General features: G+C 36.8%; 1 protein-coding gene across 12 annotated transcripts in view; it reads right to left on the reverse strand.

The window, feature by feature from the left end:
- Positions 1-26,592, reverse strand: part of MLIP (muscular LMNA interacting protein) — a 267,113-nt gene that overhangs the window by 121,541 nt on the left and 118,980 nt on the right. For 10 of the 12 annotated variants that reach the window (XM_074398184.1, XM_074398182.1, XM_010337147.3 and 7 more), the window contains 3 exons: positions 21,322-21,477; positions 18,361-18,753; positions 4,155-5,729 (listed from right to left, as the gene is read on the reverse strand). In XM_074398184.1, the coding sequence (XP_074254285.1) occupies positions 4,155-5,729; positions 18,361-18,753; positions 21,322-21,477 (2,124 nt within the window). The remainder of the gene's footprint in view (positions 1-4,154; positions 5,730-18,360; positions 18,754-21,321; positions 21,478-26,592) is intronic. The other 2 variants (XM_074398191.1, XM_074398190.1) reach the window with 1 other exon arrangement.

The raw sequence follows: 26,592 nt of genomic DNA on the forward strand, positions 1-26,592 counted from the left end.
ACCTTCTCAAAGATACCTATACCAATAACCCAACATAACTTGTGACACCATCCCTTCTCTATTTCCCTTGAGAATCGGGGCTTTGCTGTTCTCCATGACATATAACACACAAGATAATTTACTTATTTGGAGGGGTTATTGTTGACTGTTTCTCTTCCACCAAAGAATATGAACTGTCTTTAAACAAGCATCATTGCATATTTGATTCGTTGCAATCCTCACAACTTTGAAAAGCACACCTATTAGGTACTCAATACATTATTTATCAAATGAACTTTTTTGAACCCAGATTAACTATTTTAGTTCATGCAGACACATTCCATATTGTTCATTTTGCAAATTGCATGTGGTGCTGCAGAAATGGAGAAAGTCACATATAGACTGCTGCCACTACGTTTTCAGAGTGATGTATTTGGGAAGATTTTTAATGCCTTAAAGGAAGGAGACTCCTGTGAATAAAAAACCATCTATAAAGTTTTATGAAATATCAAATAGCTCTCAACTTGTTCTCTAAACAAGCTATGTGTCCAAATAGCTTTAAGCCCAGGGCAGGCCCATCAACGGAGACTCTTTATAATTCAAACTAATCTTCAGACTATCTTCAGTAAGCAGCAGACGATATGAGGCTTTGATGTAATGTTCATCCCAATTTCCGTATGGAACCCCGTGATAACTCACTAGGATAAAAATTTAAATTCTTTTATAAATGAAGGCAAAACAGATTGGGGGCCCAGACACAACTCCATGGGTGAATTTTATAATATCCAGTCTTTTTCAAAAAAAAAAAAAAAAAAGGCTCAGACAATATAGATGTTGATCAAAAAGTAGGCTGGGCATGGTGGCTCACGCCTGTAATCCCAGCACTTTAAGATGCCAAGGCAGGTGATTACTTGTGGTCAGAGTTCAAAACCAGTCTGGTGAAACATGGTGAAACCCTGTCTCTACTAAAAATATAAAAATTAGCCAGGCGTGGTGGCACGCACCTATAATCCCAGCTACTTAGGAGGCTCAGGGAGGAGAATCATTTGAACTCAGGAGGCAGAGGTTGTAGTGAGCCAAGATGGCACCACTGCACTACAGCTTGGGCGACACAGTGGGACCTTGTCTCAAAAAAACACACACAAAAAACAGCAGGCTGAGCAGCATTCAAACACCCGTCCTGTCTAAGGCCATGATTATAATGTGAAATAGTATTTTAAACTACATCTCACTTTAACATATCATAGCATTTATATCATAAAAATGCAAGCACATTCAGAACCTTAAAATTTTGTCTATGAAAAAGAAACATCAAACACACTCTATATCTGAATTTAGCTCAGCATACTATGGTTAATCCATTTCATTTTAATATCAAAGGACAGTAGGGCCCAGACTTTAAACTAATATCCCTCAAGCATTCATGTTTTAATTAGATGGCCATCTGTATCATAGGACCTCTATTATTTCAGAATCTGGGAGTGAGTAAAGCTGACCTAAATCTAAAGCTCTTTGATTTCAAAAAGAGCCCTGTGCTCAGCTTAGTACCACACTAGAAGGAAAAAGACAAGAAACAACCCATGAAAGCACATCATAAATTCTTCAGTATCACACAGCTTTTGTCTATTTCTTCCTATCAGTTTATAAAATAAGGTTACCAATTTAAACATTAGTCAAACATCAAAAGAGATCAGGATAAGATTTATCTATTTCACATCAATTTTAATAAATTTTTTATACTTGTTACAATTTCTGAAAATAATAGTTTGTAATTTTTTAAAAAAGTGAGCTAACTTGACTTTTACCTAAAGAGATAGCAAGATGCAAAGAGAAAATAAACATGAAAAAGAATAGCATGGTCTCAGAGTCCATGCTAGTCTATTTTTGCAGAAGTTATTATAAATTTTACCCACAAGAAGCTTTTTTTTTCTGTTCAAAGAAATCAATTGATATTTTTACTGGTAGTTAAATTATAATCATTCTTCTTATTTTCCTTTTCATCAAATTTACCCTTGCATTTCTTTTGAGTTTTTTTACTTGGAAATTCTTTTAAAAGAAAAGAGCAAATGCTGAAGATTTTTCAATGTTGGGTGCAGGAAGAGAGCCAGAAAATAACAGGTCTTCAATAAATGGGCCTTTAATGTATCAAAAGCCCTTTGGGGGCTCACCGTCTTCCAACTGTCTGACTATATTCAAAACAGGAGAAAACAAAAAGTGCAGTGAAACACACATAGAAACACTTTGAAACGGCTTCTAGAGTAAAACCATTTTTCACACACACAAAAAGAATAATTTAAGTATATAGCAGCATGGTTTAAAAAATACACTCAGGAAACAGTAACAGATTGTCAGTTTGTTTTAAATACTCTACAGATGAATTTTATAATCACATGTATGTATATAAAATATAACAAACAGGTCAATTTACCTCAAATAAGTAGGATTTTCAATTGAGAATCACAGAAAAGCTAAATTTTATCCATCTCATTTGCTTTCAATGTTTAAAATACAATGACTTAATCTCCAACACATTTTTTAAATAACCCCAAAATTATATAAACTGTGAGATCTGGCCATTATTCCTTAATGATGATTTTCTTCATGAGAATTATAAAGTCAGGCTAAATTGCTAACATGAGTTATATCTTTGTAGCAATAAATCATAGTAATAAAGAACATGGCTTCAAGAATCAGCAGACTTAATATTATATAAATGCCAGCTCTGTACCAGACCCACGACCCGGACAAGTTATTCACTGAACTTCAGTTTCTTGGTGTACAAAATAGGGAAAATAGCATTGCCAACTCCATATGATTACAAAATTTAACTGAGGTAATCCATTAATTAATTATTCAACTATTTTATATACTAGCATAGTTTCTGACTCACAGAAAGCATTTGATATTGCTATTATTACTATCAGATTATAAGGCCAATCATCTTAAGTCTCCACACACAGCCTTCTAGGATTATCTTCTATATATTTGGTCAGGTTGTTTTTTATTTCTGAAATGCCAACACCTTTCCTCTTCATTAAGTTAAATTCTAAACATTTCCCACAGACCTCACGTTTTTGATAGCTTCTCTCAGTAACCATGTTCCATCACAGTATTCCTGCTATATTGAATTCAGTTGATGATTATTTATAATCTGACTTACACAGTTAAATTTGCCTTATACTGGTTTTCTAGCTGTAAAATTCTATTGTAAATTTAATAACTGTATATAGCTTCTCCAAATTGTGTATTTTTTCCACTGATTAAAATTGAATTGTTCTAAGACAAAAAAAATTCTCTCTTACTTCTCTTTAAAAGAAACCACACTCTCTCCAAAGAAAGCTAGTATAGTAGTGGTATACATATAGTAGGTATTTAATGCATGCTTTGACTTGAATTGCATTGTAACATCATTTACAAGGCAATGAAGATCACTTTATCCCTTCAACATGACATTCTTCATCTGAAAAGTGACAGTGAAATATACTCTCCATGATATTTCAAAGCTCTAAAACTACAGTATTTCAATGTACTGAGCTGAAAATCACCATGCCTTCTTATGCAGGCACTTTAATTGTTTCCTTTTATTGATATAACACCTATCAAATTCTGAGTGTGGGTGATCCACAATCTGAATTACTTGAGAATAGTTGAGAAGCCAGCATGCCTTAGTGTAGAATTGCCTTCTGCCAGGGGAATGGGCTTGGCTATATCATAGGCTTACATCTAAGATAATATTCCTTTTTGTATCCATCCTGTCTACTATTCCATCAATACAGGATATTTGGATGGATGCTAGGATCCCTGTTAATAAACAGTCAGAAATATATCATAGTCCCAAATCTCAACTACTTGCTTTTAATTCTGTCATTACGACCAATGGTGTAACTCATATTATGCCAGGGGGAAAATAATACCCTAGGAGTCATAGATATAAGAAGTTAAGAAGAGGAAGAGGATTTTCAAAATCATAAGATGTGACTGAAACACATAATTCTATATGGATTATAATTCATTTACACATTCAAATATGCCAAGTCCTGGAGCCCTCTTGTACTTTTTCTTCCTCCTTATAGTCACAGAATGAACACTATAACTATCGATTTCTGCCTTGGAGAAAAATAAAGATTCTTCCCTGTTTCAAAATAAGCATGCATCATGCAACGTGCAAAAAATACCTTGGGTTTCTTATTTTCTGGGCCTGTTGACATGGACAATGCACAAGGTGAAATCAGCTCCTCAGTTCTTGTTAGAGATATGGGAAGTGACGGGGCTGAAACAGGTGACCTGTGGTTGAGGGTGGTGCTTTCCGATTTCCCAAGTCTTGAAGGCAGGGTACCACTGCCGCAACGTGGGTACAGTGCTGAGGGACTGAGGTGGGGCATCTGGGCGGGCAGATTGGCACGAGGGAGAGAGGAGGACCTCAAGTTGGGAAGAGAGGCAGAGCTAGCATTGGAGGTAGGGACTGAAGGCAGAGCTGAAGGATTCAGCTCCTGGCCAGATAGTTGGGATGATGCTCTTTTAGATCTGTTTATCAGGCTTGAAAGAGCTGGGGACGGATGGAAACACTTCTCTGAAGAAAACAGTGTAGCTCTTTGATTAATAGGAGGGGATAGAGATGATAATGCAGAGGAGGCTAATGTAGAAGGGTATGTATGAATGTTTCTGGGGTTTTCTGGACCTCTGAGGTCACCATCCTGTTTACTCTTTAAAGAGGAAAGAGGAGAAGAGCTTGGAGGAACAGGAGGAAGACCCACAGAACTGGATGTACTGGTTTGTAGCAGGGAGGGCATTGTATTGCTCTTCAAAGTGGGTGATGGTGTTAGCTCTACATTCAGGGAAGCAAGGCTGCTACTAGCCTGTTTTGTAGGAGAGAGGGAGGGCGCCTGAGAAAGGGGAGCAGACTGGGTGAAAACAGGCAGGCGAAAAGATTGCGGGGTCAACTCGGAAACCTGGCATTCCCCTTGATCTGGAGACCCAGCTCTCAGGGAACAACTTGAGAGAGATTTTTTAGGCGTGGGTGGGGTCTGCTTTGGTTTTTGATCAAGTGTGAGCATGGAAGAGGCCGGGGAATTGAGAGAGAAGGTGGGACAGGACGCAGGGGAAAAGGGTCTTTGGTGGGAAGGGTTTGACTTGAGAATGGCAGTGAGAAGGGCAAGCCGGGAGGGCACCGGGGATTTTTCCCCTGACTTTGAAAGATTTCCACTAGATGACATTTGGCTGCAGATGGTAGAGGAAGAGCCGTGGAAAGAGGAGGTAAACGGTTTGGGGCTCGGAGAGAGTGAATGCATGACAATGCGGACTGGTATGTAGGAGGCTGAACTCGACTTCAGAGAAGCACTGGAGGACGGTGGAAGAGAAGAGGTGCTCAGACTTTCTCCACTACTAAGGGCGTATGAGGTGACAGGTGTCTTCTTCAGAACTTCGGAGGTTAGTCCAGGCTTTGGATCTGCTGCAGTTGAACTGGGTAAGTTAGAACCTGATAGTTGAGTGGAATGGGGAAACAGTAACGTCGAGGAGGTGCCCTTCGATGCAGAAAAGGGTGAAGAGTGAGCGGTAGTTTGAAAATACGTAGCTGATTCTTCCACCACGGCCCCACCGACATCCAGCCTCCTAGTGTGGAACTCCTCTAGGACAGAGGCTCCCTCGAGGTTAACTGGGTCGGGTGGTGTGTTCGGATTAGTTGGAGAAACAAAGGAGAAAGCAGGTGGTTTACAGGCAAGCTGCTCAGAGGCAGTGGGAGAAGAAGTTAACTAGAGGAAAGAGAAATAGACAGATTGAAATAGGACATTATTTGTGAAACGATTAAAATATTCTTGTCACTTGCGCGATTATGCAACTTACACAAAAGAACACATCTTAAACCTCCATAAAAATGAAGGAAATTCGTTTTGCTAAAGAGGACTTGCTTTGAATTTGAAGTAAGATACAAATAAGCTGTGAAGTATTAGATCCTATACCTCATTTATTCCACAGAATGAAATCAATATAAAATCGTACTGCATAGTTGGAAGATATTTCATTGACAGCATCTAAAATATTTATCTTAATTTTGAATTGTGTGATTTGGAAAGATTTAAATCACCATCAGTGTAAATTGCAAATTTCACTTTGGAAAATCATTTTCTTCTATTGTAAGAATATAAACCATAATATTATAATAATGATTACAAGCCTTAAAAAAAATTTTAATACACTTCAAGTGTTTAAAATTCTAAGAGTTTCTACTACTTAACTCCTACACGCTGTGAACTGGAAAAGTGCCCAGAATTCAAAAGCTGAAACACTCAATATCAACACAGAATGATAAACTGAGAGAGTAAAAGGAAAGTCCAAATTAGACAGGAAGTTTTAGCTTAATTTTCCTATTTGCCAGAATAAACATTTAACATGAACATATAATGAACATTTAACGAATTATTTGGGTTATGCTGGAAGAAATAGGCTCTCTTTTATACCAAAAAGAAGCCAGAACACTTTACAAATACAATCCACCTGAGACAAGAAAACCCACCAATCCAAATAAAAAGGAAATAAAGAACAATTCATCATTTTACAAGAGAAGCCAGGGAGAGCCTGTGAAACAACTGGATGTATGTAGTCTTGTGCCATTTTAAAAATCATCTAGTACTTTAAGTACTGAAGTTATAAATAACTTGAATATCTTTTAAACAGAGGTTTCCCTTCAAAGCCATTGATTTATGACAATATATTTAAAAATATAATAAACATGCATGTATAATAAAGAATTTAGAGAATATCAGTCATTCAAAATATCAATAAATATTAAGACTTACATATAGATATTGCATTAAGCCCACAGCAGGAAAATATATATAAACATAAGAATCAAACTTAGCAAAATCTTTACAAATAAAGTAAAAGACATTTCTTGATTTTGCTTATAACACTAAGATTTCCATCAGCCCTAATAGAGGCTTTCATACCATATAGTTTTAATCTCTAGAAATATTTAAAACTGGTAAATTTAAACAACTCATCCCAACTTTTAAGTTTCTAAGTAAACATACCCAAAATGTTCCTTTCTTTATATGTAAATTTATATGTATCTTTGCAACACAGAACAATTCTTGCTACATAAATAATACCTAAATATATTGACATAACCCAGAATATGGGAAAATCAGAAGTAATTGAAAGTCAAGCAGAATTCAATCAAATAAAGGAAGAAAGCTTAGCAATTCACTCGTGTAAGTTTTACTTAGAAACGAGTCTGCCTAGCCAATGTTTATGTAACTGATCCATGTGGTTAGAGATATACTTAAATCCAAACACTACTAGCTGGGCAGCTGAATGTTTCTGTCAGTACAAGAATGACCATGTCTTATTTGGAGTTATACAATCATTTGTAGTCAAATATGTAATTAAGAGATTTTTCTCTTAGGGTAAATAGTATATTCAGGGATTTGTTTTTAACTACAAATGAAAAGTCTTCTCTAATTGTTTCCCATGATTGATCTCTCCTAATTAAAAGAACATATAAACATTTCTAGGCTGTGTAGTGTGTCTGTGTGTTGTACTAAGCCTAGAATAGCTGTTTGGTAAATAATTCTGTAAATTAATAACAGCAGTCACAAAAATCTTACCTTTTCAGTTCTGTTGTTTCCAAATAACTTTAACGTATATGACAAACTCAATTATTAACCTGAATATTCACCAAATTATCACTGTGTTAAGATCATAATTGTTCATTGTAATTGTTAGGGTCTCATTTAGAGGAAAAGACTAACCTCTCCAACTTCCTCAAAATGATGGTTTCTAATGACTAAACATTCTACTACAATAATATTTTACCTAATATAAATAACTCAGAATTTTATTATATGTTTTAATATATTTAAAATATTGATTATTGAGGAACTTCTAACAGAAAGGCTCTGCAAAGTCTAAAGATGTTTACCATGTTTACATTAATCTGCATATAATTCTTTTCTTGTTTAACATATTAATAAGACTGTGCAACATACTCATTTTTAACTTGCAAAAATACCATGATGTTATCCTAATTTGTACTAATATAAAAATGTGACACCATATTTTAATAAAATTTCCAGAGGTGAAGGATTTTTTTAATAAAAAGACTTATTTTCCTGAGTTCCTGTAATTAACACATTTTTTAAAAGAGAAAGTAAAGGCAGGAAAATATGTACACAGAAAGAAAAAATGGGCACCTGTCAAATTCTCAGTCAGTAGCTCAGAATCAGTCCTTCATTTTACCCCTTCCTATAAATCCCTTATTAGTGATGCCAAACTTCTCTATTGGCATCTATTGAATACAAATTATTCGCATGTCTTCTTCCTCTCCCATTCATAACCCCCTATGTTGTTCTCAAGGTTTGCTACTGATGCTTTCATTGCTTCTCCCTCAAGGCTGTTCTTCTTTACCATGTATTTCTTACCTCATCTGTATTGATTCCTTTGCTTCAAACACCACTCTAGAGCTACCAATGACCATTTTTCCAGTCCCCAGATCTATGCTGGAAGCCTCCTTGCCATTTTCAAAACTCTCTTCTCCTAGAAAGAGTATCCAGAACTCTGGAAAACATTCACAATAATCTCAGTAACAAAAGATGCAATGTGCTCCTATCATTAGGTAGATGATCCTAATCATAAATTCACCCTCAGATCCTATATGATAGAGACCATCAGTTATTTTAACAACCAATCTCTATTGTAGAACTGCCTTGTATTTTTAGTAAATCTAAAATGAACTGCTCCTGTATATATTCAGTTTTCCCTGATATTTCTATGAGATCTGAAAGCATTTGAATGAAAACTGAAATGACTGATCTGATACGTAGTATCTTGAATAGTTCCCGAGATTCTGAGAGCACCAGATACGGATTACATATAGTTGTGCTCTCCCTCCTGAATTTGTACAGCAACACAAGGCAGAAACCTAATCTTCAAAAGATTAAGTATTTTTTTCTGGTGTTCTTACTTCTACTTGTACCCCATTTAACCTATCACCAGATTGAACTTTTAAAATCTGATCACCTATGCTTAAAAGCTCATCAGTGTTTTCTTTGTGTCTACCATGAATTAAAGATCTTTTCTTCATGACAAAGCCCCTCTCCTGCTATCCAGTCTCATACTCCTCATCCTCTATTTTTTAAGTTTCAGTAATACTTTGTTAAATCTCAACCTTCTTGCCAGCATTGTCAACATTCTAGCTATTGAGGTTTCTTACCAATGTTCTCTTGCCAATCAATTTGGCAAACCTTCATTCTTAAAGCAATTCCAGCAATTGTCATTATGTTTCTAGATCTAGTCTACTTAAAGTTGCTCTAAGACAAAATTGATACCACTTATTAATTGGCAGGACCACGGCACCTGTTTTTCAAACTGCATCCTACACCAGGGCAACAGTCGAGTGCGACTGAATTCCCCTGCACGGAATTCACCTACAGAAGGGGAGGCTTTCTCAGTTCACATACTGGTTGGGTGAGTCACTGGGGATTGGTGAAAGCACAAGTTCAACGTCTATAGTCTCAGCTGGGCCCTGCACTTCTCCCTTTTTTGGTTGGTTGATTTGTGTTTTATTTTTGTTGTTATTATTTTGAGCTTGGCTTCCTCTACCGTTCTAATGAACAGCTTTTCCAAAAACTTCACGTTCTCCGCAAAACCTTAACCTACTATTTCTCCCATTATGTTCAACAGATGGCCTAGATTTCTTTACTCCAGGAAAATCAAGATTACCAAGAAAGTGAATTTTGGTAGAATCACCTTTATTCCCTCTCCCTCTTTCTAAGGAAGGTGAATTTAAAAACCTTTCACTTTTTTAAAGGTGAATTCTCCTGTGTACTTTGAATCACAGCCACTCCTGCTCTTAGAAATCTCATTTCATCAGTTATTCCCCATATCCTATGTACTTACCCTTTTTATTTATTTCCCAGTTCCCTGATCCTAACATAGACATAAAACAGAAATTCACCCTTTTAAAAGCATAATAATAAATATCATTGAGGTGAATAGTAAAAGTAGTCACAATTCTCTATTCTTTTTCATTCTTTCAGAAAGTCATTTGTTCCACCCTTTAATCTAAGTAGCCAAATGACTTGTTTTGGCCCTTCCAACATCATCAAATGCAATACAAGAAGCAGTGTCTTGAAAAAACACTTGCGCATTGAGGTTTACTGGCTTGTTTCGTGCAGAACACTGCCATAATATGAATGAGCTCAGCCTAGTTTACTGGAAGATATAAGACCACATCTCAGCAGACAACTACCCAGCCACCAGACAGCTAACCAGCCACCAGCTAACCCAATAGCCAATCACAGACATAGGTAGGGCACAGCAAAGATTAATTGAATCTAGTGCATATCTGCAGAACCACGTAGCTGAAAACAGCCCAAACTATTGACCAGCAGATTTTTGAGCTAAATAAAAGACTGTGTTTTAAAACACTAAATATTGGCGTGGTTTGTTAAGCAGCAAAAGCTAACTGACAAAAACAAACACATGCATACCTATCCCAAGCTCTTTCTTGATCCTGTATTTCCCATAATTACAGGCCCATGTTGTTTTCTTCTCAGTCAAGTCTGCACAATATAATCACTGCCTTGAGTTTCTTACTGCTTGTAGCCACCACACCCTAAAATGACTACCCAAAGAGTCCCAGTCTTGTAGAATTTCTTCCTTTTAAGTGTGGGTGGAAATGGTGACTTGCCGCTAATAGAATATGACACAGGTGAAGTTATTTTTCAAATGTAGCAAAGGTCTTTGAATCAGGTGATTTTAAGTTAATTAAAAGGGAGGTAATCCTGTGTGGGTAGGACCTAATCAAGTGAGCTCTTAAAAATAAAAATAAAGTCTTTGGCATTAGAGACTCAAAGCAGCAGAGATACTTTTTCTCTGTTACTGGCTTTAAGAAACAAGCTGCCATGAATTCTACAGCCTCCAGGAAATAAATTCCACCAAACTGACTGATACCTTGATTTCAACCTAGTGAGAAATCCCGAGCAAAGAACCTGGCTCAGCCATGTCCAGACTTCTGATCTATAGAAACCAGGAGAAATAGGTAAATTTGTGAAACCACTATATTTGTGGTAATCTATTGTACAACAGAAAACTAATACACCTCCCACTGACTTAACAGATTTGTCGTCCACCCTTACATGGAAAACTGTTATCACTAACGTCTACAATTATTTCTTTTTCCTAAAGCGAAAAGGCACTTGAATCCCTTACCTTTTCTGATTTCTGTTCAGGGTGAAACTCTTCTAATCCATCCTTCCTTTTCAATACTTTTATCTAGGGCCTCTATTTCATTACCCTGTCCTAGGATATTTCCAATCTTTTGATGAGTCCTTTTCATATTCCTTCATTCCTGCTCATCTCCCACCCTGTTCTTAAGTGCTGGCACTTCCTTGCCTATTACCTTTCTGGAATGCCAAAAAAATGTACTCATACTTCAAGTTTCAGCAGCACTGCCTCTGTGAACCCTTTCTCATGGTCCAGGCTGACTTGGCATCCTCCCCATAGGCTTCCCACTGTTTTCTGAGCACGCTGTTGTCATTATTTCCAGGCACATACACTTTTTAAATTCCTTAAAGGTAGATTATATGTCACTTAAAGTTTGTACCCCTAGCGTCCAGTGCCTAGCCTACTACCTTCATGCAGGAATTTTTTTTTTTAAATGTCTAGTAGATGGAGGAACAGAAGGATGCAGAAGCAGAGACATAGTGTCTCCTTGAAGAGGCTCTGACCCCTCCCTCAGCAATTGCACCCTCTTAGTCTGCTCTAGACTCTGGGCAGTGAGGATGAGAAGATGGTGGGAAGAACATTGCCTCTGACCTGTGATTCAGTGTCTACCTCCCCAGCCAAGTTCTGACATCAACAAGTTCTCAAATTCTGACCTCAACCAATCACAGGACTCTCTTTTTAAAAGGCTACATCATCTTTCTGCCGGAATTGTCAAAGCAACTCGATTTTCCAGGCATGTTCTTCCTTTGTACCTGGTTAATAGCACAAATTAATCCATCCAGAGGAAATGACAAGCTACCATTCAGGGACTATAGGGATTCTGCCAGCATCAGAGAGAAGAGCCTGGGGCCTCTCACTGATTCATAAAAATTCTCCTAAGTAACTCTAGTCTCATTCACCATGAAAGGTAACAAGATAAAAGAAAAGAACATATACTCACCCAAAGCAAGAAAATAAATGGAGAGGTAGCAGTGGGAAGATCACTGGAGAAAAGTTGGTAGAAAAAAATAAAATCACTTGGTCAGGGATTTGTCCATTGCCTAAAACAATTTGTCCATTTCCTATGCCTTTGCCAAGAACCAAGGAAGGGGCTCAGGAAGACGCCTTCGTGAGCTGCTGTGGGGGCGGCACCGAGTGGGGCGGGCGGTCGTGGCTTCGTGAGCTGCTGCTGGAGGGCACGGGGGCGGGGTAGGGGGGCTGTGCTGCGGCCCCAGGCTTCCAGGTGGTGCACCTCAACGCTGTGACTGAGGACAATCGCCTGGACAACCTGCAGCTGGTGCCTTGGGCCTAGCGGCCCAAGGCCGAGGAGACCTCCAGCAAACAGAAGGAGCAAAGCTTGCATTGGCTTGCAGTTCAGCAGCTGCCTGCAGGCCCCACACAAGAACAGTTTCCTGTCCTAAATGTCACCAACGGGGATGTGCTGGAAGAGGAGAATTCTGGCACCTACTGAGTGCCACCGCCCGCCCTGCACGGGGACCGAGCGGCGGCTCCGGGAGTTCAGCCTCCGTGGACGCTGCCAGCTGGCCGCGCACTGCGGCTCCCGGGGTCCGCCCGCAGGATGCACGGTAGGGAGAGGAAGCGTCCCTTGTAGCGTGAGTTCGAGCCTGAGCGATGACGGGCGGGAAGCCGCACACACTCGCAGCCCTCGGGCTCTTCCCTGGGCACAGCAGAGACAGACGGGTGGTTGGACCTGGAGGTGCTGACAACGCCGGCAGCGGGCCCAGGGCGGCCGCCAGGAGCCTCCCGACGTCACAGGCAGTCTGCGTGGGCACAGCGCCCCTCCGCGTTCGTCTCCAGCAGCGACAACCGAGGAGCCCCCACCAGGACGGGTCTCATTATTTACATGTTAATACGTTTGTAAACCCACGTACAGGTGTTTTTTTTGGGGGGAGGGGGAGGGAGGCAATGGGAAGGGTAGAAATTACAAATAGAATCATTTGCTGTAATCCTCGAATGGCAAACGGTCAGGCCACGCGTCTAAAAACTGCCCTGTACCCGAAGCTTCTCCCCGGGGTCGCGGGAGCCCCACGGAGCAGGAGTTGTGTCCACAAAGGCAAAGTAAAGGGGTGGAATCATTAAAAAAAAAAAAAAAAATAGGGCCCCTAAATTTTTAATCCTCCCCAACTGCTCGAAGGAATTATAGGACCAAGAAGGCCCGTGTGGAATCTGAATTACTACTTAATCACCTCTCACCTACTCAATGCAAGATCAGGGCCCACGTGGCTCAGCTCTGCAAAGAGCCATCCAGCTGATGGCTATGAACACGTTACCTGCGGCTTCCTAATATAAACATGCCGTGTTTCAGGAAGTACTTTGGCATTCCAAACTAGTCCCCTAGCAGTAAGCGGAATCCAACATGAAAGTTGACCCTCCCAGCTTCTTTCAAGGTTTTCAACTTCTAAATCTCTGGGGTCAGAAGCTATAGATGATTTGCTTAAGTAAGCAAAATGCAGAGCAACAGCGCTAACTGTAAGGCAGGAGTCCTGGGTGCTCTTCCACACTCTATTACCGATTTCTCTCAGCATGGAATGCTCACTAAGAGGGTTTATGTAATGTCTATTCTCTATTTATATCACAACATCATGTAAAAAGAAGAATCATTCATTCATTTATTCATTCATCAGACACTATTTAAGAACCCAGAGTATTCCAGGCATTGTATTACGTGATGGTAAGCAGAAGTGAGAAAAATATTTTTTGTCAAGTTCAAGGGGTTTAGGAATCTAATGGGGTAAGAGAGACACATGAAGGCTATGTAATGCAGTATGCTGGTATGAATAGGGTATTTCATATTAAAGTTGAGGCCTGGGGGTATGTGAAGGGTTTTTATGTCTAATGCCCCATCCAAATAACTTACTGTAATCTCTCTTCTATGAATTCATGAAATCTACTTATTTAATAAACACATGTGCTAATGTCCAATTCCTTCATGTCAGAACCTCCATTATTTAGCCCCAGTCAGTTCTTCTGGTCTTATTTTTATGATCCATATTCCTCTCCCCAGTTCTTAATTCTGAGCCACATTTGAAAAACTTGTAAAACTCTCCATCTCCACGTTCCTTACTTTGTGCCCAAAAATCACGCTGTCTGTATCTCAGACTTCTCAGATCTAGAAAATCATTTATTGAGAGCCTGCTATTGGCCAGGCACTATTCTAGGCACTTTGCATGGATTATCTCATTTAATCTTCACAAAGAAGGTTGATATATATCAACTCATTTTACAAATGAGAAAACTGAGGTTTATGACTTCAAGTAACTCACCCAGAGGCACATGGCCAGTACATTGCCCATCTCATTTTGGTTTTCCCATACCGCCCCTCCAATGTATGACCTCCCATTCCTTACCTCCTAACCATTTCTCAGCCTGATTTCTACCCCCATAACCTCACACCAAAGTCACCAAATGACCTCCTAATTTCCAGATTTAATGGACTCAGGGGCCCTACTTTATTTGACCTTGTTTTATAGTCCACTACAGACTCCTCTTTGTGGGAAGTCCTGTTAGCTTCCGCTGCATAAAAACTCTCTCCGGCTTCTTTGGTTCCCCTCTTAGAAAAAAAGACATCTAGGTTTCTCATTGGCTTCTCTTTTTTCACAGCTTGTTTGATATTTTCCTGTTTCCTGGCTTGAATCCTGTCTTATTTTACCTTCTTTCCCCGAGTAAATTCCCATCACTTTAACTTATGTGGCAAATATCTCCAGTCTTCCTTCTCTCTCTTGTGTCCAGGATTCATACTTCCAGCTATTTTGTAGATATCATCATGCAGTGTCACCAAGGCATCTCAAACTCAGTATCGGATGTCTAATCTCTTCCCATCCCCTCCCAAGACCTGTTATTCATTCTTCAATTAATGATGCCAACATTCATCCAATTTCCTAGGAAATAAACCTCCTTCATGCTTAATTTTTCCCACATATTGTCAATGAACAAGTTTAGTTAATTCTACCTCATGAGACTCTCTGTTGATTCCCACTGTCACTATCTTAGCTCCAAACTTTATCATAGGTCTTTCAGATGAATCACTGTGTTGTATGTGTATTCAACCTCTCCTTTAACGCTAATATTATCCCTAAGAAAATTCTTAGACTTTTATATGAACATTTAAGTCTCTTCTTTTCTGAATTTTATTTAAGAGGATTTTAACAACTTATTTTATATAACATGCTTACTTTTGATGTGCTTTAAAGTTATTTAGTGATTTTTTTTAACATAAGATACTTTTACTTAAACATGCCATTTCAAAGAAAGCACTTGGGGACTTTGTATATTCAGCACAGTATTTATATTGACTATGTCCAAGATAATATGCTAACCACTGCAGGGAACAAAATGTTCAATAAAACTGAATTTGACATGGGCTTTACCTGTAAAGACTTTACAATCTGTTAGGAGAGATAAGACATGTATCTAAATAGCTATAGTACAGCCTATGATAATTATAAAATATGTATAAAAAAAAGCTATCACAATTATATTGGAAGAGAGTTTGCTTTCACTGAGGGAAACATACAGCTTCATGAAGGTGTCAATATCTGAACAAGGACTTCAAAGGTGAAACGAAATGTGAACTTTTTAATTTTTTTCCACTCACTTTATTGAACCCCCTTTATGGGTAAAGCGCATAAAACCCCCTTTATGTGTAAAGCACATATATTCCTAGCATTAAGTTCTAGGAATACAGAAATTAACAAGAGACCAAAACTTGACTTCAAGTAGTTTTCAGTCAGTGAGGAAGAAAGATAAAAGAATATTATTACACTAGAATGTAAAGGAATTATAATGGAGATTTTTTTCCCCACAAAAACTACAAAATAATAAAGAAAATCACAAAGATGAACAAGAACTAACTTTTTTCCAAAGGGAACATCTTTAAGAAGAGGGGCCACTTGAACTCAGCTTAAATTATCAAGTAGCCTAGGTCAAAATAGAGAAGAGCTAGGGAAGAAGGAAGCATTCAACCATAGGAATCAAGGGCTCAGAGACGGGAAGGTATGAACTATGTACTTTGGTGATAGTTCAGGAGAGCTGAAGAAGAGAGGTAAAAGATATAGACTGAAAGAGAAACCTAGGCTAGGTTGTGGAAGGGTTAAAGGCCAGACTAGGAAGTGAAGACATTTGTTAGGAACACTTTATCCATGACTAACCAATAGAGCTAACTTACAGATAATTCTATATATGGATTCATTTTCACCAGATAGACTAGAAATTTACTCACTTGACTGCATTTCTGATTGAAAACTTGATATTGTTTGCATCAAGGAGCCCAATTGTGTAATTTTTTGTTTAGACTTTGTACATTACAGTTCACTATATTAAACTTCCAGACTGCTTTCTTTGGTGCTCTGGTCATTTCTCCTTAGTTTACACTGTGGTAATATTCATCTTATTTTTATTTCATGATGACCTACTGTTCACTCAAATGGATTATTACAGGAAATGGAAACGAGAATGCTGGTAATTATTCAAACAATTGGTAATTGGTCAAACACTTTAGGATCTAGTATTCCTCTATTACTGGTAATCATAATCTTCAGCCACAATTAATATATGAGGTTGAGCTCTGCCTTTTTATTTGGAGTGCTACTAACATGAACCTGCTCCTAAATAACCCTTTTTGGAAAAAAGATTTTAAAGGATACATTTAGTCTCTAGATTCACTTCTCTGTATTTGGATACACACACAAAAAAACACAAATGGCCAATTAAGGGTTAAAAAAAATCAGTAAGCAAAAAGAGTAAATCAAAGACCCAACAATTGCTTTGTTAATTTTTTGAATTAATATCATCACCCCTACATTTTTTTCTCAAATAAGTCACCTATAGCTGTTGTACTCTAACAATGGAAATTTCCACATCTCTGATTTCCATATTTCTACATCTCCAACTATTTCATTATCTTTTCTGAGGCAAGAAAGAAATGTTTAAACCTGTCACAGCTTATTGATAATACCTTTAATTATATGATTATATTTTGTTCCAATACATAGTTGAGAACAAAATTCAAGATGAAATAAATCTTTTAGTCCAGTGAAAATGTGAGTACCACAGAGTGTGTCTTTTATTACCAGAAGACAATATAAGGATACTAGATGCTTGAAGGTAATAAAAATGCACCATCAGAAAATCAGTGAAGGCTTCAGGAATAAAGATGGTGCGGCACCAAAACTCCAATGCCTATTCTCCCATTTTACATTGGTCCTGTCCTAGTAAAACAAAAAGACCAACATGCCAGTAAAAATGTCCTTTAAACTACTTTGGGTTGATTTCAAGTACCTACTCTAGTAGATCCTAAACAGGACATCTTGGTACCAATTCACAGTCATTGTTACCAAGTTAGAGCTCTGCATCCACTACCTACTCTCAAAGCCAGCCTCTGCATTTCTAACATTCTAACTACACCTCATCAAGGTCACCTTATATTTTCATTATACAAAATAGCCAGTCAATGGCAAAATTATTGTAATTTTTGTCTTCAGCATGCCTCCCTGTCCACATCCTTCCTTTCCTGCCTGCCATCACAGATGCAGTGCTTCTCCTATTGCACCAGACTCTCTCTACCTTAAAAGAACCATTCAATCTTGCGGCTGAGTTTTGGAGTGGTATGTTTTCCCACTTTTGTGGTAGGTTTCGAGGCCACAAAAGATGCTTTCCTTAAGACACACACGGGAAATTATTTTTCTTACTCTTATTTCCTCGTTTATCATTTTACTAGTGTTTTACTAATCTAAAATCAATGAGTCTACTTCTAATATCCAATCCCTATCTTTTCACTAGGTCTTTCTTATATCTGAAATATGCTTCTTGATGGACTCAGCTCACCAAGCACACTTTCTTGACTAAAGAAACTTCTATTATCAACCTTATCCAAGAATTATTTAAAAGAAAGGGGTAGTGTTCTCCCAAATTTACTCCAACTAAATGTTTTACATTTTCTTTTCAGCCAATTCACAGCATAATTGCTTAATGCTTTTTATCTTATAGAATTATTATCTGTTTACACTATGATGATTTATTATCCTGAGATTATGGCTTTTTAAATATGTTTTTCTTTGAAAGTTTTGTCTGCCTTAAACAGGAAGGCCTTTGCAGACAGCCCAAGACAAAGGGTGCATAAACACTTTTTTTTCTTATGGACAGCAAGAAGACAAAACCTACCTGCCCATGCTTTTGCTGAGGGGCCATCCCATGAAGCATATCGGTACGTGATGAGGCCTTGAGATCAGTCCCCTGTGTTTTGGGACGCACTACATCAGAGACCAGACTGGAAGAGATTGCTAGAGACTTGGGCCGGACAGCTGTCGTGCCAATCCCCGCCGGGGGCCCTTGTTCAACTTTCCTGCTTGTAGCCTCATCTTCCCCTTCAGAGTCCACAATAAGGACATATTCAGCTTTGAAAAGGTCACTTTGCTGCATTCCTTGACGTTTGTTTGCTTCAAATTCCCTTTCTTGTAAAATCCTTCCACTGACCGCTGAAGGACAAGTCAATGTCCCTTGGTCTCTCTCTTGCTGGCTCTCAGCATTCAAGGTCAAGCAGTCATTGGATTTAGACTGTAATAGATGTGGAAAGATAAAAGCATTGACATTAGTTTAATAAATGCTTCTTCTTGGCATGTACACTGAAAAGCTTAACCTCCTTATATTTTTAAAAATACATTAAATTAGATTGACATAAGAGAGAGATGGAGTTGATGTTAATGGTTTATTTTTACTAGCCCACTAGCCCACCTGTTTGTCCTGGTCTAAGCCCAAACAAGTTTGGGATAATAATCAACATCAACAAGCAAGCCTGACTGTTTTAAAGTAAGTCGTGACATGATATTTTAAGGAAAGACAGGGAGAGAGCAATTGTTTTTCATGAAGACATCTGTGAAACAAATGGGGATTGGCTAAGGGTTTAGTTAATGGTGAAGCAACCTGCATATCATTTCAAAGCCAAGGGAGGAAGGAAATCCCCATTGAAAGATTCTAAAATAATACAAAATCTCTCTAAAAGTCTGAAAGGAAAAATAAAATTGGAACAAAATGCATAGTCAGACAAAATAATCTAAGTTAATTAGGAAGAACTCATAAATAGAACAGCAAAAAGAAGATGTAGATATTTTTAGTACAAAGCATTTTTCACTGTTTTATTTTGGATTTGTAATTCTCAGTCTTTTCCCATCCAATTTTCTATGAATACATATGTTTTCAAGACCAGGATCAAGACAGATTTATCAAGCTACCAAACTTTTTTTCTAAAATTATGACAGCCATGTATAATAAAATTGTGTTTAAACAGCCTAATGTCAATTATCTTATTTTTATAACTACACTATGGTTACTATTATTCTTTTCTATGCAGCTTTTCTGTAAGGCTAAAATTATCTCAAAATAGAAAGTTAAACCAGGAAATAAAAATAAGCTAACAATTTCAACTCTGGTTGTTAATTTAATGTGTCCTAAGTGTGCATGTGTTGTATGAAGACAGAAGTCAAATCACTAATTAAACATAACTAAAAGATTAATTTTATACACCCATCCCACATTATTCAGTGGATAATGATAATATAGTCAGGATAAAACACAAATTACCTCTGATTAAAGTTTCTCTGCCCATCTTTCTCTATCCACTCTGACATGTTTTTTTCATCGTATTTATCACTCTAAGGGATTTTATTACACACTTTTCTTTTTTTTAATTGCTTGCCTTCCTGATAACAAGCAAGCCATATGAATTGTCTTTATTCACTTGGAATCCAATCACCAAGAGAATAACATATGTTCAATAAACTGTTGCTAAGTATATAAATCAATGAGGAATTACATTATTTTAATGTTGGACTAATTCAAGATAGGGTGAAAAATCTTTAATCTTTTTAAGATGTGGTTGTATATACATCATTGCAACGAACAGATGAATATTATCATCTTCGTAAGCTCTGGAGGTCTGCAACCAAGATTGGTTTATGTAGCTACAGCTTCACACCACTCATAGGGCCTAATTATAAAGGATCTCATTAATATTATGTAAATGAGTGCTGTAGGAGAGAAACTATCTACAAGTGCCATATATAGTATTCAGAATGTCTCTGAAACAATTTGGCCCATTAGTCTTTGAAAGAAAATAGTGGCACTGAAAACTCCAGAAGCATGGAAATATTACTACTTCCTAGATAAGATTTTTTCTTACAGACAAGGTTAATCTGATTATTTTATCCCTTTCTAATTGCGTTAAGAACAACACGAAGTTGCCCCAATCTCGTTTTATTTAGAATTAAGCAATATTAAAACACATTTTAAAGAGAAAAGCATTTTTACTCAAAATTTTATTATTCTAACATGTTATTTTCAAGTTTTAAAAATTTGTTTAATTTCACTTCTAGTTTAGGTCTTATTTTAGATAGGTATGATGAGGATATGAACACAATATTATATCACCTAAATTTATAAGGTTAACATTTTTTCATGGAATTACCTAATTACCATAAGTATAACTTTGCCAAAGTGATGTACTATTATATTCTTAATTTTTCTGATTGTTAGATATTAGGTTCTTTTACCCCCTAATTATTTTCCTGCATAATTTTTCTTCTTTTGTACTGTTTCCTTGTGATGTATTTTGAAGAGTTAGATTGACAGGTTATTAACAGTTTTATAACTGTAGATAAGAAATTTGCACCAAAGTTGTATGAATTTACAAAACTAGCAGCAAAGTATAAGCACACCAATATTTCCACAACTGTCCCAACACTGGGTATTACATTGTTTAATGTTGCTAATTCATCACATGAAAATAATAACATCTCACTGTTTTGTGTTCTATTTTGACATAAATTAAAACATTTTTAAATTTTGTTACTATTTTCTTAAGAAACATTTAAGGAAACGTGCCAGGAGGCAGAATTTGTCATGTAAATAGCAAACAATAGAATGTAAAACTGAAAAAAATTGAAGATAGTGCATTAGAGAGAACATATGATTTGATAACATTTATGCTTCTGTTGCATTATTATATTTTTAGTCAAACATAGAATCACAGGAACTTAAGCACAGGAAATATATACAAATTTCCAAGTCATCATTATCGAAAATCTAATATAATTGTTTGAAAGAAAAAAAGAATAAAAGTAATCCTACCCTATTTACAGTTTCTGGACTCTTATCACTTGGATCTTCTGGGATTTTAACAAGGAATTTAGAGGTATCAGCCAACTGAGTATGGGTTGGTAGTCTTCTGACAGTGGGGACAAATGTGAAGATCAGAGGTTTGGCTTCAGAACCACCAGCAGAGACCTATGAGACATGCAGTTAATTAGACTTTCAGCCTTGTCAAAGGTTTACCTTGACTTTATTCTCAATATAACATGATATTTATTTCATTTATTTTGATAAACTGCCTAGTGTCCTGTGATCATGTATATGGCTGCCAAAGTAAACATCTATAAAAATAGTCATAATATATCAGAATATTTTTTATGATACTCTTTACCAGACAAAATAGTACAACCCCAGGAAGATCCTGTTGGAGGGGATGGCATAAAACAGCAGGTTGGCAAGCTGATCAGCTGGAATCTCACAGAGCATCTCTAACTCAGTGAGGTTATCACAAATTCATCATCTGGTCTGTTTCAAAACTGGCTTTCATCCATTTAACCTTGGGTTTGCAGGTTTAATTTATCGACTCATGATCAATACGCATGCAAGAAAATTTCCACATTTATCATTAACAAGAATGCCAAAATACAAATTTAAAGTATCAGAATACCAATGCTACTCTTAAGGACATGCCTTCTCCTTCATTTATTCTTAACTTATTCACAAATAATTGTATGAAGTATTTGCTGTGTGACAGGCATTCAGGAGGTAGGAAAACAGTGGTGAACAGGAAACAGTCAGTAGACTACTCACAAGAAGAAAAAAAATATGAACAGACTACTAAGGGAACAGTGATGAAGGATGCCTACCCGACCCAGCAAGCTTCATAATAGGCAGCACCTGAAAGTTAAGTCCAGGTGAAGAGGAGGCTACGGAGATCCCAAGCTGAGAAAAGGAGATGAGTGGAAGCATGGAAAGCAGCAGCAGTGGAAAGTGTATTAATCTTGGACTTTGTTCTGTTGACATTGTTGATGGAAACATTACATGGTCATATTAGAATTGCAGACAGATAAAATCTAGTTTTAAAAGTCACAAGCCTAGACACAAGAATAAAAAGCCAAAAGCATAAGTTGGAGACTAAATGAGAAGGAAGAAGAACAGATGATACTGCAGATTTCTCTTTTAAGAAGTTTGGATGAGAAGTAAAAAGAGAGGTTGAGAGTAATTAGAGAGGGAATTAGAGTCAACAGGGTACTTTTATTTGTCTTATAATAAACCTGAACATATCTATAGACTGGGGGATGGGTGAGGGAAGAGAAGGAAAGGGAAACAAGACCCGGAAGGAAGCAGGTAAAATAAGTTAAAGCAGCAAGAAGACAAATATGGTCTCCTTTGAGACTGGAAAAAAAGGACTAAGATGTAGAAGAGCTCACAGACATGGTAAAGTGGTGGAAATGGAAAGAGTGGGAAGGTGATAAGAACCACTTTTTTTGTAGATAAAATTGTATATATTTATCATGTACAACATGAGATTTCTTGAAACATATATTTTGAAATAGTTAAATCTAGTTAATAAATACAGATCCTCACATAAGTATCGTTTTTGTGTTGAGAACACTTAACACCTATTATCTTTGCATTTTTCTAATAATTGTCAATAACTAGAGTCACTATGCTGAACGATAGATCTAGTGAACTCATTTCTTCTATCTAACTGTAATTATATATCTTCTGACCAACATCTTCTCAAGCCCCCTCCCTCCTACCAACCACAGCCTCTGGTAACCACTATTTTACTTTTTACTTCTATTACATCAACTTTTTTAGATTCCACATAAGAGAGAGATCACACAGTATTTGTCTTTCTACTACTGGCTTATTCTGCTTAACATAACATCCACCATGTTCATCTGTGTGTTGCAAATGACAGAATTTTATTCTTTTAATAGCCGAATAGTATTCCATTGGGTATATGTACTATATTTTCTCTATCCATTCATCCATTGATAGAAACCTAGGTAAATTCCATATCTTAGCTACTGTGGATACTGCTGTAATAACATAAAAGTGCAGATATCTCTTTGACATACTTATTTTATTCCCTTTAAATATATGCCCAGTAATGGGATTGCTGGATCATATGGTAGTTGTATTTTTAATATTTTGAGGAACCCCCATACCATTTCCATAATGAATGTGCCAAATGACATTTTCACCAACTGTGTGTAAGTGTTCTCTTTTCTCTACATCCTCAGCAACACTTATGCTTTGTTTTTCCCATAATATTCATTCTATGGAGGGAGGTAGTATCTCATCATTTTGATTTGTATTTCTCTGATAATTAGTAACAATGAGTATCTTTTTCATTGTGAGCATCATTTTCATTCATACCTATTGGCCATATACTTGTTGGCCTCTTATATGTCTTCTTTTGAGAGAGATCTATTCAGGTGTTTTCTCCTTTTTTTAATTGGGTTGTTTTCTTGCTATTGAGAGTTTTTTTTATATTTTTTTGGTTACTAACCCTTTATCAGACGTATCATTTACAAATATTTTCTCCCATTCTGTAGGTTGTCTCCTCACTCTATTGATTGTGTCCCTTGCTGTGTAGAAGCTTTTTAGTTTGCTAAAATCCTATTTGTATATTTTTGCTTTATTGCCTATATTTTTGAAGTCATATCCAAAAAATCATTGCACAGACCAATGTCATAGAACTTCCCCACTATATTTTCTTCTAGCAGTTTCATAAATTTCTGGTCTTACATTGAAGTCTTTAATCTATGTTAAGTTTTGTATATGATGAAAGACAGAAGTCTAGTTTCATTCTTCTACATGTGGATATCTGTTGCCCAATACTCCTTATTGAAGAGACTGACTTTTCCCCATTGTGTATTCTTGGCACCTATATCCAACATCAGTTGGCTGTAAGTGTGTGGATTTATTTCTGGACTTTCAGCTCTGTCCCACTGGTCCATGTGTAGGTTTTTGGTTACTATAGCTTTGTAGTAGTATACTGTGAATTCAGGCAGTGTGATGCCTCCAGCATTGTTCTTTCCATTCAGATTGCTTTGGTTATTTAAGGTCTTGTGTAGTTCCATAAGAATTTTACGATGTTTTAATTCTGTGAAGAATATCATTGGTATTTTGATAGAAGTTGCATTGAATCTGTAGAACACTTCGGGTGTTAGAGACATTTGAACATTTTCAAAATAATTTTATTTCAAAATAAAACAACATTTATTCTCCAATTCATGAACACAGTATACCTCTCCATTTATTCGTGTCTTTCTCAATTTCTTTCATCAATGATTTATAGTTTTCAGTACAGAGATCTTTCACCTCCTCGGTTAAATTTATTGCTCATTATTTTTTTTTTTTTTTTGTAGCTATTGTAAGTGGGATTGCTTTCTTCATTTCTTTTTCAGATTGATACTGCTAGATACATTCCTGATTTTTGCATGTTAATTTGTTATCCTGAAACTTTACTCAGTTCACTTACTTAGAGCTAACCGTTTTGGGTGGAATCCGAAATTTTTTATATATAAGATCCTGTCACCTGCAAACAGTGTCAATTTAACTGCTTCCTTTCCCATATTGGATGACTTTTATCTCTTTCTTTTGCCTAATTGCTCTGGCTAGGGCTTCCAGTCCTATGCAGCACAGAAATAGTGAGAGTGGGCATCCCTGCCTTTTCCAAATCTTAGAGTAAAAGCTTTCAGCTTTTCCCCATTCAATATGTTTACTATAAATTTGTCATATAGAGCCTTTAGGATGTTGAAGTATATTCTGTCTATATGCAATTGAGAGTTTTTATCATGAAAGAATATTAAATTTTGTCAAATTTTTTTCTGCAGCTACTAAAATGATCATGCATTTTATGTTTTTAATTCAATAAATGTGATGTATCAAATTTATGGATTTGCATATTTTGTTGAACCATCCTTGTATTCCTAGGATAAACCCCACCTGATCTTGGTAAATAATCCTTTTAATTTGCTCTTGAGTTCAGTTTACTAGTAATTTGTTGAAACTTTTTGCATATATGTTCATCAGGGATATTGACCTGTAGTTTTCTTTTCTTGTTGTGTTCTTGTCTGGTTTTGGTATCAGGGTAATGCTAGTCTCATAGAATGAGGTTGGAAGTATTCCCTCCTCTTTAGTATTTTTGGAATAGTTAGAGGAGAATTAGTCTTAGTTCTTCTTTAAACATTTGGTAGGATTCAGCAGTGAAGCCATCAGGTCCTGAGCCTTTCTTAGATGAGAGATATTTTATTTCTGATTCAACTTCCTTACTCATGATCATTCTGTTCAGATTTTCTATTTCATATTTCATTCTTGAGAGGTTGTATGTGTCCAAGAATTTATCCATTTCTGGCAGCTTATCTAGTTTGTTGGTATGTAATTATTTATAGCAGGCTTTTATGATCCTTTGTATTTCTGTGGTATAAATTATAATGTCTCCCCTCTGTTCTCTGATTCTATTTATTTGTCTAGCTAAAGATTTGTGAAATTTATCTTTCCAAAAACCAACCCCAACACCACATTTACTCACTCATCTGCATCTCTGCCCTTTTTTATGGCCTTCAGTTCTACTACTATGCTCCCAGTAAAACCAACCCCCACTTTAACACTTTGCCTTCTACCTTTTTTCACTTATTCAGTTAGGCCTTACTAAATGCCTACTAAATGCTAGGCAATATTCCACGGGTTGGTGCCATTAACAAAAATCCCTACCCTCATGGAGTTTACATTCTCGCGAAGGGAAACAGACAGACAGTAGACAAATAAATACACAAAATATGTAGTACTATTTTCATAAGTGCTATGAAGACTTGCTATAAGTCTATTGCAATAACTCATGAGAGAAAAACTGGTGAGTTGAATTCAGGTTGCCACAGTAACAGTGGTAAGAAATATTAAGATTCTGGCTACATCTTAAAGAAAAAGCATAGAATTTATTGAAAAATTGAAGGTGGAATATAAGGGATAAACAAAAGTCAAGATGGATAGAAAATTTTTGAAGTGAATAACCACAAGAAATGACACATTATTCACTGAAGTGGAGAAGACAATAGTTGAAGCTGATTTAAAAATAAAGTTCAAATTTTGTATGCCAATATACATCCAAGTGGAAATGTGGGTATGTGAGTTAAGTTCAGAGGAAATTCTGTACTAGGGATAAACTTGCTAGAGTTCTTAACCCATAGACAGTATTTAAAATTAGGAGACTAGAAGAGGTGAATAAAGGTGTAAACACAAATAGAAAATAAGAGGCTTAAGGCTGAACCCTACAAACTCTAACACTGAGTGATC

This window comes from Saimiri boliviensis, chromosome 4 (assembly GCF_048565385.1).
Source record: "Saimiri boliviensis isolate mSaiBol1 chromosome 4, mSaiBol1.pri, whole genome shotgun sequence".
In the NCBI taxonomy this organism is placed as follows: Eukaryota; Metazoa; Chordata; class Mammalia; order Primates; family Cebidae; genus Saimiri; species Saimiri boliviensis.